This window comes from Chelon labrosus (assembly GCF_963514085.1).
Source record: "Chelon labrosus genome assembly, chromosome: 18".
NCBI classification, from domain to species: Eukaryota; Metazoa; Chordata; class Actinopteri; order Mugiliformes; family Mugilidae; genus Chelon; species Chelon labrosus.
In genome coordinates, this window is record NC_140351.1 from 21,194,384 (window position 1) to 21,210,810 (window position 16,427).

The 16,427-nt window shown below is 42.1% G+C and overlaps 2 protein-coding genes across 2 annotated transcripts in view; both read right to left on the minus strand.

Annotated features, from left to right (window-relative positions):
• Nucleotides 1-11,734, minus strand: part of cUnh8orf34 (chromosome Un C8orf34 homolog) — a gene marked incomplete at its 5' end in the record, with an annotated part of 66,070 nt that extends 54,336 nt beyond the window's left edge. Inside the window, one exon of the mRNA XM_084565622.1 lies at nt 11,666-11,734. Within this exon, the coding sequence (XP_084421748.1) occupies nt 11,666-11,734 (69 nt within the window). The remainder of the gene's footprint in view (nt 1-11,665) is intronic.
• Nucleotides 11,735-11,954: 220 nt separating this feature from the next.
• prex2 (phosphatidylinositol-3,4,5-trisphosphate-dependent Rac exchange factor 2) overlaps nt 11,955-16,427 on the minus strand; it is a 92,474-nt gene continuing 88,001 nt past the window's right edge. The window contains exons 40-41 of the mRNA XM_084566435.1: nt 16,266-16,333; nt 11,955-13,473 (exon numbers count right to left, since the gene is read on the minus strand). Coding sequence (XP_084422561.1) covers nt 13,428-13,473; nt 16,266-16,333 — 114 coding nt within the window. The 3' untranslated portion in view covers nt 11,955-13,427. The remainder of the gene's footprint in view (nt 13,474-16,265; nt 16,334-16,427) is intronic.

A 16,427-nucleotide genomic window follows, 5' to 3' on the forward strand; every position in this document is an offset into this window, starting at 1 on the left:
ATAAAAAAGCCAACACACAGAGCTATGAGGAGCGGATCGCGGCGTGCCTGCGCGGTGCACATGCATACATTACATTGCTCAAATGTGGAGCGGAGTAAGGTTACCGTGTCTGACACTTTCACTTTCTATGGTAATGAGGTGCTTTAAATAACGCTAGTATCTTGGATATACGCAGGTTGTTTGCCTGGTAATCATATTTTCTCTGACGGGAACCGTAGTAAGATGCAGACTCAAATTTAGGTCAATATTTCTGTACACAGGTACACTTTTATGCTGTTGGGCTTGGACTTACTTCCATCAGCGGAACAGCATATGTTTGTGTGTGGGAGATATAAAGAGAGGAAGAGAGTTTGAGTCTCTCCACAGTGCTCAGGCCAACAGGTGGTGCGAGACAAGGAGCCCATATCTGTGCAGATCCGTTGTCAAGATATCTGCATGCCCCGGGCTGTTTGCTTTGGTCACGGTAATTGACAGGCTGTCAGCCGGCCAAGAGACACCCGTGTCCTTGGAAGCTCTCAAGGACTCCCCCCGGGGGACGATGACAGTCATGATACTCTCACTCTGATGCTGCACTGCAACTTAAACAAACTCCCCAAATTGAAAGTTGAAAGAAGAGACGGAGAGCAAACGGGAAAGGCTCTGAAGGTCATATATGGCTGGTAGACTGAATGACAGGAGGAGACAATTTCACAGTGGCATAAAAATGGGAAAAGAAAAGGGAAGAAAGAACTCGAACCGTACAATCAGAAAAGACTAATCTCGAGTTCAATCTCAGGTGGCAGAAAGAATCCACTCTGCTCAAGAGTCCTCAGCCGTACAACAAACATTTCCACCCTCGCCTTTTTTCTTCCATTTGTGACCCTGAACACGGAGAAAGAAAAGATTTATCTCGTGGGAATCGCTGAAGGTATCACAAAGAGCGTAGTAACAGATTCTGACAGAGCTGATGCAGCGAGTCAAGCGCTGTGGTTTAAGTGGCTTTGTCTAAACCTTGCTGTTCTTTTTGTCGACCTGTGCGCTGATGAATTTCCAGTTCGGCTGCTGTAGACTTTCCGGTGGACAGTTTGAGCTATGGACACATGGATGTGGGGAGACACTGAGCCTCCAGCACACGGCACTTACTCTACACGAGCCTGCTTTCTATTATGTTAGTGTCCCTAGGAGGCTGCGTGTCCATTATCTACTGAGACAACTGTCCTCATACTGTATGAATGAGGACAGACATAGCACAGGTGTAGTTCATGTCTGCCTTTTTTTATCAGTTTCAGCATATTTGGAACTTAAAGCCTTAAAGTCTCATGACTTGTCCTTGGGTAAAATAAAATGTTATTATTACAACATCTCCTCCAAGGCTCCCAAGACAGCTCCCTGTCCCTGTCGCCTGCACTAGAGGCCATTAATTTACTTGCTATTTCTTAAAAAATATGGGAATACAAAGTCCTCTCACGGGTTACTTGAGGTGATCTTGAGGGTCTGTGTGTCGTTCCAATGTACACAGAAAGAGGTCAATATTGGTAAAAAAAAAATAAAAAGGAGGACAACATGATGAGCCAACTTAGGCAAAGACGAGGCAAGCAAGAGAGAGCGAGAGAGAGAGATACAGATAGAGAGATAGAGATAGAGAGAGAGGCCACTGGAAGAGATCCAGACCTTGAATAAGCAAGCAGACAAGAGCAGAGGAGATCGTGCGGAAGAGGAGTCCAGGGGAGAGGCAATGTCACCTGACCAGGCTGGCTCAACCAGTTAAGACTCATCAGAAGAGATGCACCCTTTATTTGCTTGGTGCTAGCTGCAGCAAAGTCCATTTTAATCAGTATTTATATGCTTTGCAACAGCAGAAATGTGTCCTGTTGCTACTACTTTGGTGGCTCTTTGAGCACAAATGGGTCACCCTTCAAGTAAGACTCCTCCTTTAAGTGTTTTTCTTTTAGATATGAGTGTAAACTAAATGTATTTTGTTCTTGTTGCTTTGTCGTATTATTTTAACAAAGGTTTGGGTTCAAATATTTTTCTCTCACATTATGACTTTATTCTAAAGTGAAATGAATATAATTTACACATGATAAAAAAACAAAGCAGACTTTGCTGATGCTAATCTGCTAATGACCCTTATTTCACTAAAATCCAGTATGGTTAAGTTTATTGTTTGCTTCCCCTGTCACAGTCAAGACAGATTGCGGTGTGGAGCTTGTGAACATTTGGCTCCGTACTTGACCAATGATCTTTCCTCGAACAGAAATGGCTCCTGGAGGCTGTTCTTTAAATACGATGCCAATTGTGCCTGTCACCACCGCTTAAGGATGTTATAGTGCTGAGTACACCTAACTGAGAGTTTCATGATTCATCTGCAGGCTCAACTCCACCACTAACAGTGCCTAAACTACAGAATGTTCTCTACTTCCTCCTGTCGTCATATGCAACCTGAGCCTAGTCCTTAGTCTATTAGTCTGTTAGAGGTGGCGGTCCAGATGCACAAGCCTGGCCAATTATGCTTAACATAAAAAGCTGAAAACAAAATAACAGACAGTTTCAAACATTCCACTCCAAAGAAGCTATGGATTCAAAAACATGGATGCTTCATGCACGTCTTCCACACAGCAGTAGTAGAGCAGAGAACATTCATACAATTGCCACATTTTTTGAAGTCATCAATTCACCGTTGGACCGAACGCAAAACAAGGTCACACTCCCTTCTGGTCCTGAGTTATGGCGTCCAATAATGGTCAGAAAAGTGCTTTTGCAGAACGTTATGACGTCACAGTGAAGCTGACCTTTAGGATGTAAAAGGTCATCCCTTTATAATTTTATCCAATAAGACATTAGTGCGAAGAAATGTAAGAAATAGCACATGAATTCTTGAGTCACTGGGCGAATAGTGGAGGATACAGTGACCTTTGACCACCAAACTCTAATCAATTACTTTTACAGTGCATGTGAATGTTTGAGCCAAATCAAAAGACATTCCCTCAAGGTATTCACAACATGGGTTCCTAACATGAGGCCAAAGTAACTTCTGACCATATATATATATATGTGTGTATATATATATATACACGTTGTTCTGCTCCTTCAAAGTGAAGCCAAAGCAAGTAGAGCTCCCCCTGGTGGCTGGCTGCAGTATAGGTCATAAGCTCCACCTCCTCCATGTTAGTGGATGAGACTTGCGCCGAACTGAAACACTAAAATACACATCAAATATTTTTTTCCAAGGTTGTTTTCTCTGTCATTTTAGGTAGTTAATATAATGTTGATGCATATTCAAGTGTCAATTTTTCTGTGTTAATTTATCTGACGCTATAGAAACAGGACGTGACATAATGGTGACTACCAGTTGCCATGCCAACTGCTCTGTAAAGCGGTCCTGCAGGACTGCGAGAGTTGTAAAAAAAAAGAAATTACAGTGTATAATCCAACATTTCTTTGTAACTGGTGGAGGTAGAGCAGAGCATAGTATTAATTAAACGGAAACGCGAGTGAGTGTGGTGGGTGTGCGGGTGGGTCATCGATATTGCGGCTCTGCGTGGCTCCATTCTCGGACCGTACTGCGCAGACTCTGGCTCCAAAATCGCAATATGGCGCTGGCCGTATCCCCAGGAGAACAGCATCAGTGGCCAGTGGCCAGTGCAAGGAAGTGGGGACGCATTGTGCATATTTATATACAGTCTATGATTTTGATCTTGAAATCAAGGTTTTCCAAAAATGAATATGCTTTATGGATAAAGGACCAAAAAACATAAGTGCCTTGGGCCAAAGCTGTCAAAAGCGTGTCGCAGAAATGTGAATCTGCTCGTAAAATGCATGGCCAGCATTCAACTACATGAGCACATACAGTACGTGCACAGACACGTGTTTACCCCCTCTTTGGACAAACATGCACACACATACAGTGATTAATCACCAGCTGAACAAACACAGGGTAAAATGTCAAGGCTTTCTGCATCACATAATTAACTCACACCACCAGCATGGCTATCAGTTACACACAGCAGTCAGCCATCAGGATCCTTGCACTGTAAGTGGCCATGATAACTTTATTATCATGCATCGAAGCCACCGCACACTCTCCCTTTCTCTTTCTGTTTCCCGTACTTCCACAGATACCAACACAGTCCCTGCCCCTGCCTTACGTTGCTCTAAATCATCCTCATTCTGAACTAAACTCATCGTCTCACTGCCTGATCTCACTGATATCTTTTGCCTTGCCTCTTCGCCCCTTCCTCTACTCCCCCAGGACCAACCAGGCCTCAGGCGGAGTGTTCGGCTGCCTGTCTCGCAGTAATTACTCTAACTGTACCTGAAGGAGTGCTCTGTTAACCCATACATGGCCACACCACTGCCACACGAAGGTATCACACTTAAGAGCGTCGCTGAATTTGAACCAGACGTGGGTCTAACTGATAGGATTTGGGTCTGTGGCTACGTTTTTCCTCTGACACACTATGACAAAATTTCACCAGTCCAAACTCCCTCCTCTGAATTTTGATTGGTGCTGACTTGCAAACGCGAATTCCAATGTTGTCCCACCCCGGGGGGGCAGCAAAAGTAACAAGCGTTATTTCAATTTTCGCATGTCTTAAGAAAACTGTCACGGGAAATCGCAATTAATTTTACTCCGAAATGACTACACTGACTTTTAAAACGATTTTCAAAAGGATTTTAAAATCAAAATGAAAGTGAGCAACTCTGTTAAGTTGCAACTATATGCAATAATAACCTGCTGGCATACCGATGGCTGAAACTAGGACAAAAAAAAGCCTCTGCTTCATTATGAGCCTGCTCTGGAGGATGATAAAAGCACCTCACTTCTCATACTGAATATTAAACGGTCCGTAATTACATGTCAGACACTGACCTTATTTTGCAGATAAATGTCTTGAAACATCTATGACACATTTCATAGATTCTCATCTATTTCTCTGCAACTGTCCAGGAATTCCAGTGAAATTCTGATAATAACTACATGATCAATCACTGCAGCCAACAAATTACACACATACAGGACCAATATCATTCAACTGAGACAGTCAGACGTGGCATACTGCTACTAATGTCGGTGAAAATCACCTAAACCCAATCCCACCAACTCCAATAAATTAGCTCTAAGGGGAGCGGATCGATAGGTCAGGCAGGGTGTGCATGTGTCCTTCCTCTTTACAACACTGCAAGGCTGCACAACTGAGACTCAGAGCACAGCACGTTAGAAGAACCACACAGCCAAGCCCCTTTGTGCCTGGCTCTTTCCACACCAAGGGTGGGTATACAATTCACTCAGAGAAACCAACGGGGAGAAGGCAAGTCATTTAACTTGAGGCGTGAGCAGCAGCAGCAATAGAAGAAAGTGAGCAGGTTACTGATTTGAATTCCTTTACGCGAGTTACTGGCTGGAACAAAGTGCAGGTACAATGTCGGTGCTCTGTTTCATCGATTTCAAAATCCATGCGGTTCTCACTGAGCAGAACTAACTGAAAACAATAAATTATTTGTTTATAAAAGTAAACAAGAGGCAGCTATGTGAGCTATGGAAGAGAGTAGATGTATAGAAAAAGCACAGCGTGGAATATGGATGCATTGATGTTTTATGGCCATCGGTGTCCACATCTTGTGCACCAGTTCAGTTCGGTTTTCGTTTCATTTCGCTATATAGCGTCAGCAACAACACAAATTATCTAGATAAGCTTTATAGAAGCCGGTCTGAAACCCGTCCCAAGACCCACAGAGCAAGCAAGGAAGCAAGGAAAAACTCCCTTTTAACAGGAAGAAACCTTGAGCAGAACCCAGCTCATATGGATCTGCCTAAGGCTGGCTGGGTAGAGTTAGAAAAAGAGAGAGAAGAGAGCAGCGGGAGGAATGAGATGAACATACATCTGACTAAAGCGTACATGTAGAATCTAATTGTGATATAAGTACAACTACCTATAAAACAACTTATGCTAAAAACAATAATCCGGACCTTGTCGAGACAAAAACTTCTCATGAACTGGTCTATGTTGAGATCTCGGGCCATTTTGCTTCCACACTAGTGGAGAGAAAACATCCAAAATATAAATGTAGGTGTTTAGTAGTTTGGACATTCGTGTAAAACCGACACACCAAGAGATCATTCTTTAATACACAGGATTTGATGTTCCTTTGTGCCAAGATCTGAGGCAAAACACATTTATAGGCCCTGTCCAACTGAGAAACCCTAACAAACCTACGGTCATGAGATATGACGATTAACTTACAATCTAAGTCTAAAAGTAAATGCTTGTAGGCCCACAGAGCAGCAGAGGATAATTCAAACCTCGTGAAATATAAGCTAACCGAATGCGGCTGGCTTATATGTACCACTCAGCAGCAAACCAAACAAAGAAATATCACTACCAACCAACATGAAGACATCAGATACCTGGCCTAGTCAACAGCAGTATGCAGCATGTCATTGGGGTTTTCAAGTGCACCTCCCTTCACCGATGTTTCATTAAGTTAGGCCCACGACACCTCAAGAAGGCTTAACAGTGAATTGACGACCCAAACAAACAAATCTACCGTGGTTCGCCCCGTTGATGTGGACTGAACCATGAACCAAACAAAGCTGGGGGCTTTGACTAAGCTTTTTATACTACCTGGGACTCAGAAGAAGTCAAATGCTTCCCATAACAGACTATGTGGTACTGACCCAAAAGCATTAGCCAGGTCTAAGAATACAACATTCAGGTCTCTCTTCTCTTGCTTTGTTAACTGAATTTGGTGCCAAATCATACTGGTGTGCTCTAAGAAGCCGGGGATCCCAGCCTTTTGCACCGACGTATCAATTAGTCAGTGTTTTTTTAAAGTAACTGGAAGTAATTTAAGAGACAGGGAACATTAAAAGGTAACATTTTCGAAAAGGTATTGAATTGATGTAAGTAACCAAGAAGGAACATTGAGTCGTATCTGTTAATAGCAGTAGTTCTGACATCAACAATGATAATTTATGGAATTTTACAGCTGCTGCTTTAAAATGTTTGCCTTTATTTTTTGTTTTCTTATAAAACAGCCAACTCTGGGAACCTTGGACAAGCATTCCAATGTACCTGCACTTTCTCGTACCTGTGCAAATGCAGTCTCTTCTATTCTTTACAGTGCATTCCTCAAGCTGTTGATCTGATCTAGAAATCTCCACTTCAGTATCACTAACATGAGCCAGACTTTTACGATTTCTAAATTTTATTCCTATCTGTGTTCTGAAGATTTCTGCTGAGGGGTTTGTTCATCTATCATTCATATCCTGATTTTTTCATCTGTTTCTCTCGCTGTTGACAGACTCCTTTTTATAAAGGAGATGTCCAAAAGACCCTGAATAAAAACCTTTGGCTCAACAAAATGAACTTATCAAATAACCCAGTTGTACAAATGATCATAAGTTCAGATTCTTCTCGTTTGCATATTTAAGCACAGAGCTTCAGAATTATTGTCAGCCAGTGGAAGTTTCACAGTGATGTCTATGAGCTGATTTTTCTGCATTATTCACCTGTAGTGTCTCCCTTTTATAAAATATGTATTAGATCTAGTTTATTACTTATGAGCACTTCATTAATATCCGCAATACTCGGTTAATAATAGATGCTAACTGACTGTACATTACGCTCAAGTTAATAAATCGCTAAAGGAAAAAGTCAGTCTGATCTGTGAACTGTGACTCCAATTCTTTCACAGAACCGTGTTCTAATTCTAAATGACCCGTTCATGTTCACAACAGAGGAATGTTTTGATCCAGGCTACATCTACGTGATCCATCTGTTCACTGTTCCAAAAGAACCACTGCATGGCCTGAGATGTGACTGACAGGTCACAGCAGGGAGGAACATGAGAGCGGGTTTTACTCCGCCTGCCTGTGAAGCCAAAGACTGCTCCATTTTATACCTGCTGCTCCTTTTTACACAAGTTAAAATGTCAGAACCTTGCAGCTCGTCTTTGATAAAACACAGATTAAAGAATTATACAGGTTCTTTCATGCAACTGAGGTGATTCTGATATGTTGACAAATGCCAAGGAACGGGGCTTTTATCCGATGTGTGCCGGCGCATACTAACAGGCTTGTTATATCTGTTTAAGACAGCACAGGCCGAAGAAACATGCGACTTGCTTTGATGCCATGGATTCTTCACGATTTGCTGAAACTGTTACATGATTGGAGACGATAGGGTGTTTTCTGGGATTATTGATTCACTCAAATGCTTTACAATAAGTTGGAGTGCAATTACTTTGCTTTTTTGGGGGGAGGATTGGGGGGAGAATTTTCCGGCAGTGTTGACTCAGCTTGGTATCTCTGCAAAGCAACCATTCCATTAGCGAGCGGGGGGAGAAAAAAAAAAAAAAATCAATTCTTTGGCAAATCATAAGCTGTGTCTCATCAGAGTGAGTAAATGAACCCCCATTCACTGTTAGTCATACTGTTTAAAACTGCAGCTGTGTGCTGAGGAGGGAGTGGCGGGGCTGTGCACATGAGAGTGAGGGTGACATAAGGGTTTAGGGTTTTATGTACAGAGAGGGCTCAGTATGACAAAAGACTCAACTATATGTAGAAATATTGTAGAGGCTTCAGTCTTAATGACTGATGTACACTTGTCTGTAAGTTGTGCATCCTTCACCAACAATGAAGATCAATGCGAAACATGCAGGAGACAATCCATTTATTCTTTCTGTGGGAATTATGCCATCCACTGCTGTCAGCATTGTGTTACTGGTGAACTGTACAGGAAATGCCATTATTCTTTAATTGGTTTATGCTACAGCCAGCGTATTTCTGTCACTGGTCATCACCTTGGTTTGTCTCGTCGGAATTTGCCTCAGACAAATTTAGGAAGTGCACACTGTACAACAGCTTAGCTCATCATTTTGTCACAACAGTTTGTTTTGTACTTCAAAAAAGATGACAGAAAAAACGATTCAACATTCCTGTCACAAACTGTTTGGAGCTAGACTGTCTTCTCTGTGGAAAAGGGTCAGAATGAAAACATGCGGCATGTAGCTCACAGAGAGATAAAAACGTGAAATGACCAGACAACCAAGCTCCCAACAGTTAGTGACAGGAGTCCAGCCAGGTGCATAAACTCACTAACCGGTTTTGTTTTCTCCACAATGAAGAGCAGTAAGAGAACGGGCTTGAAAGAGTGCATATATGGCTGTGTGTACACACACACACACACAGATGCACACACACACCTTAAAATAGCCTGCTAAGCACAATAACACAAGCACAAAAACAACATTTTATGCATAGGCCCTATAATGGGGAAATGGCTGATTTTAGTGTAACACTAAATATGACAAATTTGACAATTTTTCTATAAAAGTTAAACCGTAATATTGCAGAATGAATGATTATATTGTGACTTGGCTGAGAGATTAAAAAATGTGGTTATAATAGAAGTCAATGGGACATTTTTGTCTGCTAAGGTCACAAGGAGGTAGTAAATTTCAAATCTGATGCCACACAAAAATGCAAAATGCAATCAAGTCAGTATTTTAGATAATCGTGGTCATATCCAAGACTGATTTGAAAAAAATGCCCCAGCCTAACATTAGTTTTATGGAAAATAACAATTTTTTTGTGTTTTCGTAAAAACAGTTACTTTAAGTAATCAAATTGGCATTTGAACGGTTAAAATCTTCAAAATGATTGAAGTTTTGGTAGTTTCGTAAAGTGCTGAAGTGGTTTAAGAGACACAGCTGACAAAAATATTAATCAGTTAAGTTTTTATAGCATTTTTGGACATGGACATTTTTGTCCTTAATGACTCAAGAGGGTAGTAATTATTTTTCACACTGTTCTGTTGACCTATTAGAATTTTTTATCTCTTTTTTTGAATTTTAAACTTTGTGTAAAGAGTGACTTTGTTACAATAAAATGAAACAAAATGATGGCCAGTTGAAGAGCAAACATTTGCCCAAATGGACAAAAATGTCCCTAATGATGCATGAGGGTTCCAACTGGCGTAATTCACCTGCAAGTGTCGTGCCAGCGTTTGAATCCAACTTTCAGGGAGAGCTCCTCTTTGGTTTCAGCAGCGCAGCAGAACAGTTGTATCATTACTTCTACTGCACCAGTTCTCCACATCTGATCCAAAAGTAAATTGCAAAGAGAATTCCAGCCTCTCTCTTTGATTCTTCTTCTAATATAAAGAAAAAACCCTGTTTCTTCACAACTCAATGCCCGTGAATGGATTTTCTTTGGGACAACAATGGAGTGGACAAGGGCTTTTTTAAGCGCAGCGGGAAGGCGGCAGCTACATCATGTTCTCGTGAAGAGAGTGACAGACCCAGGAGATTTTTCATCTATTCTACACCTCATTCCTGCTGCTGTTGATTTCCCTTGAACATCTCTACAGCCCAACACCATTCAGACTGAAAAAAAAAAACAACAACTCAGCAATGCTCCACCTCCTTGTCTTCAGAAGAAGAAGAAGCCTGTGTGGCAACTTGAAGACACGCTTCAGGATGCAACATGCAGCATGTGTAAGATGTACCAAACAAGTGTCTTTTGATCTGCTCCACGAGAATCACCTTTAAAGCACTTTGCTTTAATCATCTTCAACTGTCACATAAAGGAGACACAATTTAATTGTGCACGGAGCCAGGAATAAAGAGAAAGCACAGAGAGAGGAGAAGTGAGGCAGAGAACAGAGGTTGGAGGGGGGGCAGGTGGAAGATGGAGGGGGGTGGACAAACAAGAGAGAGCACACAGAGGCCTTATCATCGTGCAGTTGAGCCTCACTGACTGATATGGCCTCGCGAGGAGGGTTTCCAGTCTGGAGTGCATGTTTCTCTGTCCACGGTGCTGAAACAGGCCTCGCTGCGTCTGCTTTACATGCACTTCGCGTCTGCGCCGCTTCCACCAGCTGAGGCACAGAAGTGAAACGTCAGCACATTGTGAAACACATCGCGTGAATGTGAATGTACGCAGTGCACGTCATTGTACTCTATAATAAATAATAATAATAATAAGCACTCACAGAGCTGCTGCCTCTGAGCTGGCTGTTTTGTGCCTTTGCTTCGATTATGCCTCACACACCTGAGCAGCCTTGCTTTCAGGACTTAATCCGATGGCAAACAAAAGATGAAGTCATGCTCTCCCCCGGGTTGCTTGGATGTGACCCGGAACAACCCACGGTGAACACACAGACCCACTGACTGACAAACACGCTGGTACCTGGTTACGCGGTGCCTTCCGTACCAGAACTCACAGTGCGGTCCGAATTAACTGGCGCCTCTGAGTAACCCCAACTTCAACAAACTGTAACAGTGCCACCGGCAGGGAGTGCAGGCTCCATCATCATCTTCTGAAATGCAAATCACTAACAAAGAAGCTAAGGCACTGAGATGTGAGGGTAAACACAGCGGTTAATAATCCTTCATGGGTTTCTACAGTCGTTTAGAACAGAGCGCAGTGGGACGCTGTAACCACGCACCTCAGTGCATGAAAATAAATGCAGCTGTTTGCTTTAACATCTGCAACACATCAGGTGTACGGAGTAAGGATGCACTTGAATTTATCCACAGTTTGTTATGGCTTGCATTGCAGATGTGCGCTAGCCGTTGTACACAAACTGTAAATAAATTGGATTAACGCAGTCTGGTGCAAAGCATTGGTCCTTTAAACCGGCAGCCTGCAACTTCAGAGTTGCTTATTTTGGTCACTCACCTCAAACAAGGGTCCGATTTTATTCTTTTCCAGATACGACTGAATTCTTGACTGTTGCGGAGACGCCATGGAGAGAAACTGTTGTGCCGCCTCGCAGGAGCTTTTAGCAGAATGAAATCATGAGGTGAGCCGGTGTCATTCGTCCTTCAAAGAGGCGCCTCGGCGACTAAAAATGTGCAAAGGAAAAAAAAAATAAAACGTCGCCAAGAGGACTGCAGGCTGGAGCCGCGTTAAGTTCAGACGGGTTCGCGCGTCAAGTGCGGAGAAGGAGGTTCTGGGTCCGGCTCATTGTGGAGGAGAGTCAGCCCGGGACCTTCCCCGCAGCTCGTCGCCTCACTGACTCTCTGGCGGCAGCTTCCCCGCGGAAGCCAATGGCACAGCAGCTCTGTGACAGAGATTACAAATCTTCCGCTCACTGGCTGCCAGTGTTAACAGTGCCACAGCCACTCCCATCTATCCACCGGGTTCAGACTAGCCCACTGGGCTCACCATCAGTGCGCCTGTGCCCTAATGGATCTATGCACAGGAGCATGGAGGAAATTGCACATAAATTGCGCAACAACTTCACCAGTTAATCAGCAAAACCATTGCTAAAGAAAAGTACATATAAGCACACGAGTTTTTTTTTTTAATTTTTTTCTGAAAAGACAATAGCCTACCATTTCAGTGTTGCATATTATGTGCTGAGTAAAGAAAAGCAGGGGGGGTTGGTGCTGTGTAGTAAAAAAATAATAATAATACAGAGATGTTCACTGTTATCAGCTTTAATATATTTTTACAAACTGTATACATGTCAGCATTTTAGTGTTTTGATGGCATTATGCAGAAAAAAAAATCATCCTTCATTTTTTTACACTGATCAAACAGTCATAGGGTACAGGAAACACTACAAGAGCTTATTGATGCATTTCATTACTTCTTTGCATAGTAGTGAGCTAGGCATCCATCCTACAACATCCAATAATAAGTAATAAAGAGATACTTTAATCCTGAGTACTGTCAATATATAAAAAAGGAATATAGCTCACAGCTCTACTTCTTGGAAGGGACTACATGTTAATACTGATGAGTCGTTGAACGTCTTCATTTGCATGCAAGGCACAAACCCAGACACAGCAGGGAAACAATAGCACGCCTCTATCAGCACACTTCTGCTTGATAACATGTATATTTACAAGTGAATGAACATCATGTCAATTAACGCGTTCATTTGATTAAACAACACCGACAGAAGTGATAAAGCATTGAAGTCTGAGCTGAACAGATGCAGACAAATTACTGGCTAATTCGAACAAATACAATGCCAAATTATATCCAGTAGCCTTCTGATCGATACTATCTTGTTTTTTTTCCCCCATATGCAAATTAAACTAATGAGGTGAAATGCAAATGTCCCTCATAAAATAACAAACATGGTTTTCAGCCCACAATAAGCAGATGGTAAACTGATGGGATTCATTCCATTTTTGGGGTGGATAGATTTAACCTCACTGTGCTGGTGTTTTCTCTGAAACTTTGTCTTGACAGATGCGTGATACAATAGAAAAAGAAAAATCCAAATATGTATAAAGTACAACAGTGAAAATTTTAACGTATTAAAATACTATTTACATTTCAGGCGGTAAGTTTGGACATATACTGTATAAAATGGACCCAATAATTATCTTTCATAAGGTTAATTTATTGGTCAAGGGAAAACTTTGATGACTGGGACTCAAAGCTCCTCTCAGTACTTCTTCGGCATCTTCCTGGATGCAATGCATTATGGATCACCATCTGGGGGTGGAGGTTGGCACAGCTTGTACAACCTGATCAGAGAAACACGCAAGCAACATGACATTTAATTACATTCAACGAGTTGTGCCATAAGCACTGAACAACAAGCAGGAACCTAGAGAGGATGCAGTAGCAGGAAGAAAGCTGTCAGCGCTGGAAAAGTAATTATCCTTAGAAGCACACGTCTAACTTTGTGCAACAAAGTCAAACATTATTCAAACTGTGAAAAATGACTTTGCGCGTGCAGTCTATCAATGCGCTTCAGTCAAGCGTTACATGGTCGGTTCTGCTGCCTTGATTAACAGAAAACGTTACTTTGGCAGCACATTTAGCTTCTCTGTTATTGATGATTGATCAGTGTAGTCCTAAAACAGCACTCCTGTCGTCTGCAGTTTAAATGATGAGCTGCATCTATTTAGTCTTGACGAGACCGAGTTCACATCGCATGTCTGCAAGGTACAGTGCATCCGGAAAGTATTCACAGCGCTTCACTTTTTCCACATTTTGTTATGTTACAGCCTTATTCCAAAATTGATTGAATTCATTCAAAATTCTACTCACAACACCGCATAATGACAACGTGAAAAAAGCTTTTTGAGATCTTTGCAAAGTTATTAAAAATAAAAAACTAAGAAATCACATGCACATAAGTATTCACAGCCTTTGCTCACTACTTCTTTGATGCACCTTTGGCAGCAATTACAGCCTCAAATCTTTTTGAATGTGATGCCACAAGCCTGGCACACCTATCTTTGGGCACTTTTTCCCATTCCTCTTTGCAGCACCTCTCAAGCTTCTTCAGGTTGGATGGGAAGCGTCGGTGCACAGCCGACATTTTCAGATCTCTCCAGAGATGTGCAATCGGATTCAAGTCTGGGCTCTGGCTAGGCCACTCAAGGACATTGACAGAGTTCTTCTGATGCCACTCCTTTGATATCTTGGCTGTGTGCTTAGGGTCGTTGTCCCGCTGAAAGATGAATCGTCGCCCCAGGATTGCACCCCCACAGCATGATGCTGCCACCACCATGATTCACTGTAGGGATGGTATTGGCCCGATGATGAGCGGTGCCTGGTTTCCCCCAACCATGACGCCTGGTATTCACGTAAAAAGTTTAATCTTTGTCTCATCAGACCAGAGAATTTTGTTTCTCATGGTCTGAGAGTCCTTCAGGTGGGCTGCCATGCGCCTTTTGCTGAGGAGTGGCTTCCGTCTGGCCACTCTACCATACAGGCCTGATTGGTGGATTGCTGCAGAGATGGTTGCCCTTCTGGAAGGTTCTCCTCTTTCCACAGAGGAATGCTGGAGCTCTGACAGAGTGACCATCGGGTTCTTGGGCCCTTCTCCCTTGATCGCTCAGTTTAGATGGCAGGCCAGCTCTAGGAAGAATTCCTAGTGGTTCCCAACTTCTTCCAGCAGAAATCTTTCTCCTTCCCCAGATTTGTGCCTCAAGACAATCCTGTCTCAGAGGTCTAGAGACAATTCCTTTGACTTCATGCTTGGTTTGTGCTCTGACATGCACTGTCATTCGTGGGACCTTATATAGACAGCTTCTTAGCTTCTTTGTCAGAGACAGGTGATTTCTTAGTTTTTTTTATTTTTAATAAATTTGCAAAAATCTCTTTTTTCACATTGTCATTATGAATGTAATCCTTTTGGAATGAGGCTGTAACATAACTAAATGTGAAAAAAGTGAAGCACTGTGAATATTTTCTGAATGCACTGTAAGCACACCAAATGTCTTTTTCATCTACAGATAAGTGGGAGGGAGAATCTCCGTCTTCCCCCGATCTACAAAGTACACTTGCATATTTTGCGGCTGCCACTTCCATTGCAACAATTATGACATGAACCTACAGAGAGTGCAGCAATTTTGCTCCACGACCAGCGCCTCAGCACCAATCATCCCGCTACTTAATTGTATTTGTCAATTTCACTAAAAGGTTCAAAGGGGCTGCTTATCACAGAAAACCTATATGTCAGAAGCACGTGGCAGAGGCAGTCCTTGTCCTCTGCTTAGAGCTACAGAGCTTTCTAATCTGAGGGAAATTAGTATTTTGTTAAAAAAGCATATGCACAGCTCTACTGTACAAATGCATCCACTTCTGGATACTTCTTAATTAGTCAGATCATAGGAGCGTGTCTCCATGTTGGTTTTCAACATTAAGACACGCTAACCAAACAATATTTAACACATTCATGCTGACCATTTGCAAAACCTTAAACAGTAGCACAATTTTAAACTAATTTTATAAATTTCAGAGTTGACAATTTATTTATTCGTCACTTATTGGGTGAAAGTACGCTATTATCCAATGCTAGGTTAGTAGAATTGAGAAGCTGTTTTAAAGAACCAGTTCGTAGGTATTAGTGACATCTAGTGGTGAGGTTGTAGATTGCCACCAGGTGCGCAGGAGAAGCTACAGTGGCCGACACTTCAAAACAAAAGGCCTTCACTAGAGCCAGTGTTTACTTTGTACTTTCTAGACTACTGTAGAAACATGGTGGACTTGGTGTAAGTGGACCCAGTTACTATGTTGATATGAAGGGCTCATTTAAAGCTAATGAAAATACAATAATTTGTGGTTACACTAACGAAAAACAGAATTATGAATAAGGTATTCCATTTACACTTGTCCTTTAAAAAGACTTACTGGTGCATTCAAATAAGCTCTAACATCCAAAATTCAACAAACTATGTGTAGTTGGGATTTTTAAACCCATAAACTGAATCCAATAGCTGCCTTGAAGGGAAGGAACGCAAAGATCCTTTCATTTAATGCGCTGATGTTGCTGCACATAAACAGACCAGGACTGCACTTTTACCTTGGGACTGATGACGGCGTGCGATCCCTCACTCCCAGATTCTTAGCGGAATTCTGAACTCTTGCCCCCTAAGAGACAAACAGACATCAACAATTAATGACATCATGTCACAAGTTGAAATGCGACAGCCATAAATAAAAGCTAAGAAGACCACAGAGAGAA